General features: G+C 60.8%; 1 protein-coding gene across 1 annotated transcript in view; it reads left to right on the plus strand.

Moving 5' to 3' along the window:
* The window catches only part of LOC104402261 (piwi-like protein 2), a gene marked incomplete at its 5' end in the record, with an annotated part of 4,613 nt that extends 2,129 nt beyond the window's left edge, over positions 1–2,484 (plus strand). The window contains 4 exons of the mRNA XM_010010085.1: positions 226–343; positions 1,195–1,448; positions 1,755–1,862; positions 2,328–2,484. Of these exons, the coding sequence (XP_010008387.1) occupies positions 226–343; positions 1,195–1,448; positions 1,755–1,862; positions 2,328–2,484 (637 nt within the window). The remainder of the gene's footprint in view (positions 1–225; positions 344–1,194; positions 1,449–1,754; positions 1,863–2,327) is intronic.
* Between the last annotated feature and the right edge of the window lie 127 nt (positions 2,485–2,611).

A 2,611-nucleotide genomic window follows, 5' to 3' on the forward strand; every position in this document is an offset into this window, starting at 1 on the left:
CTTGGTGGCCAGCATGAACCAGTATGTGAGACCCCGGGAGGGAAGAGCTTTCCTCCCGCTCCACGCTGGGAATATGGGGGGTCCCACACTGGGATAACCGGGAATGGGGCAAAGCTGAAGCCGTCCCCAGGCCGGGTCCCCGCAGGGTGTTTGTCTTGGAGGCTGTGGCCGGCGTCGTGGGAAAAGGCTGGGGAAGGAGGGGGGCAAGGCCTGACACCGATCCTGCTCCGTCCCCAGCGTCCTCACCAGGTGGTATTCCAGGGTGGTTTTCCAGATGCCGCACCAGGAGATCGCCGACAGCCTCCGGCTCTGCGTGGCCGATGCGCTCCAGCACTTCCATGAGGTGAGGCCGAGCCTCGGGGTTGGTGCTGTCACAGAAACCTCCCCGTGGGTTCCTTTGTCCTCCAAACAAGTTCCAAGCACCCCAAAGCTGTGTGTGTGAGTACGTGTGAGCGAGCAGACACCTGAGCAGCCTTTGGACTGATGCGGTGCCCAGGGAGCCGCGGCCTTATCTCGGGAACGTGTGAACCTCCCTCCAGGATTAGTTTGCACTGGGGGAAGTGCCACGTTTCAGCTCTGCTCGGAGCAACATCAAAGCGCTGAGCCCGGGCCCCTTCTCCCACGTCCCAGCATGAGAAAAGCAGCGTGTGATGGGGCAGGGAGGCAGGATCTTCCCTTGGGAGTCTTCCCATCCCACTGCGGGTGTGGGAGGAACACCCTGGAAAACCTGGAGAGGGGCTTTGGACAAGGGATTGAGGGACAGGACAAGGGGAATGGCTTGAACCTGCCAGAGGGGAGATTGAGATGAGCTCTGGGGCAGAAGCTCTTCCCTGTGAGGGTGCTGAGGCGCTGGCACAGGGTGCCCAGAGCAGCTGTGGCTGCCCCATCCCTGGCAGTGTTCAAGGCCAGGTTGGACACAGGGGCTTGGAGCAACCTGCTCCAGTGGAAGGTGTCCCTGCCCGTGGCAGGGGTTGGAGCTGGATTCTGTGGTTCCATGAAAAGTGGCAGTTTTCTGGGCACACTTGGGACTTTCCACAAAGCTCGAGGGTGATGTGGTGAATTCACAGCTACCAGAGCACTGAATTTGTGCCCAGCTCCTCACCAGGGCCTGTGTCCCCCCCCCCCATCAGCATGTCCTGCACAGGGGGAGGGGGGAATAACCCCAGTGGGTTTCTGCAATTCCTGCTTTCCCAGATGAACCACTGCTTGCCCAAGAAGATCGTGGTGTACCGGGACGGCGTGTCCGACAGCCAGCTCGACACCGTGCTCAAGTACGAGATCCCGCAGATGCAGAAGTGCTTCGACACCTTTGAGAACTACGAGCCGGGCATGGTGGTGGTGGTGGTGCAGAAGCAGAACAGCACCAACTTCTACACCCTGACAGAGGAGCAGTTCGTGTCCCCTCCGCCGGGGACGGTCATTGACCACACGGTCACCAGCTCCCAGTGGTGAGTGGCAATGACAGACACTGGTGGCCTTTGGGAGGGGGTGCAGAAGACACTCTGGAATGTAAAAACCTCTTCCACAGAATCCCTAGAAACCCTTTTCCATAGAAATCCTTTCATGGAATGGTTTGTGTTGGAAGAGACCTTAAAGCTCCTCCAGCCCCAACCCCTGCCCCGGGCAGGGACACCTTCCACTAGAGCAGGTTGCTCCAAGCCCCTGTGTCCAACCTGGCCTTGAACACTGCCAGGGATGGGGCAGCCACAGCTTCCCTGGACAACCTGTTTCCCTTCCCCTTCCCTCCCTCCCAGGCAGGATTTCTTCCTGCTGGCCCATCACTCGCGGCAGGGCTGCAGCATCCCCACGCGCTACATCTGCTTGCTCAACACGGCCAACCTCAGCTTCGAGCACATGCAGAGGTAGGGGCAGGCTTCCTGCACGTGGGGAGCCACCTCCAAGCCCTCTTTTGGGTGGGTTCTGCACAGTAATCCCCTGGAGAGAGTGGGGAGAGCAGTGGGGGGGGTGCAGGCACTGAGGTGGGTGTTCGCTTTGCACTGGGTTGGCAGGGAGGGCTTGGATGAGGAGGAGGAGGCAGAGTGCAGGCATCTGCCTCTTCTTCGGGCAGGAATGGCAATAGGGGAGAATCAGTGTCATAGAATCATGGAATCATGGAATTGGTTTGGAAAGGAGCTTAAAGCTCCTCCAGCTCCAACCCCTGCCCCGGGCAGGGACACCTTCCACTAGAGCAGGTTGCTCCAAGCCCCTGTGTCCAACCTGGCCTTGAACACTGCCAGGGATGGGGCAGCCCCAGCTTCTCTGGGCACCCTGTGCCCGTGTCCCGTGGCTCGGGGCCGCTCTCACGCGTGTCCCCTCGCTGTGCCCAGGCTCACGTTCAAGCTGTGCCACCTCTACTGGAACTGGCCGGGCACGGTGCGTGTCCCGGCGCCCTGCAGGTACGCGCACAAGCTGGCCTTCCTGTCGGGGCAGGTCCTGCACCACGAGCCCAGCGCCCAGCTCTGCGACAAGCTCTTCTTCCTCTGACCCGCGCGAGGAGCGTGGGGAGGGCTCCGCGCTCAGCCTGCTCTGCCGGGGTTTACGGGTTGTGTTCTGCACACGCTGTCTTAGGTTCCTTTCTGTTGGGTTAAAAGGGTGCTCGGACCCCTCCCGC

This window comes from Nestor notabilis, unplaced genomic scaffold (assembly GCF_000696875.1).
Source record: "Nestor notabilis isolate BGI_N333 unplaced genomic scaffold, ASM69687v1 scaffold20332, whole genome shotgun sequence".
Taxonomy (NCBI): Eukaryota; Metazoa; Chordata; class Aves; order Psittaciformes; family Psittacidae; genus Nestor; species Nestor notabilis.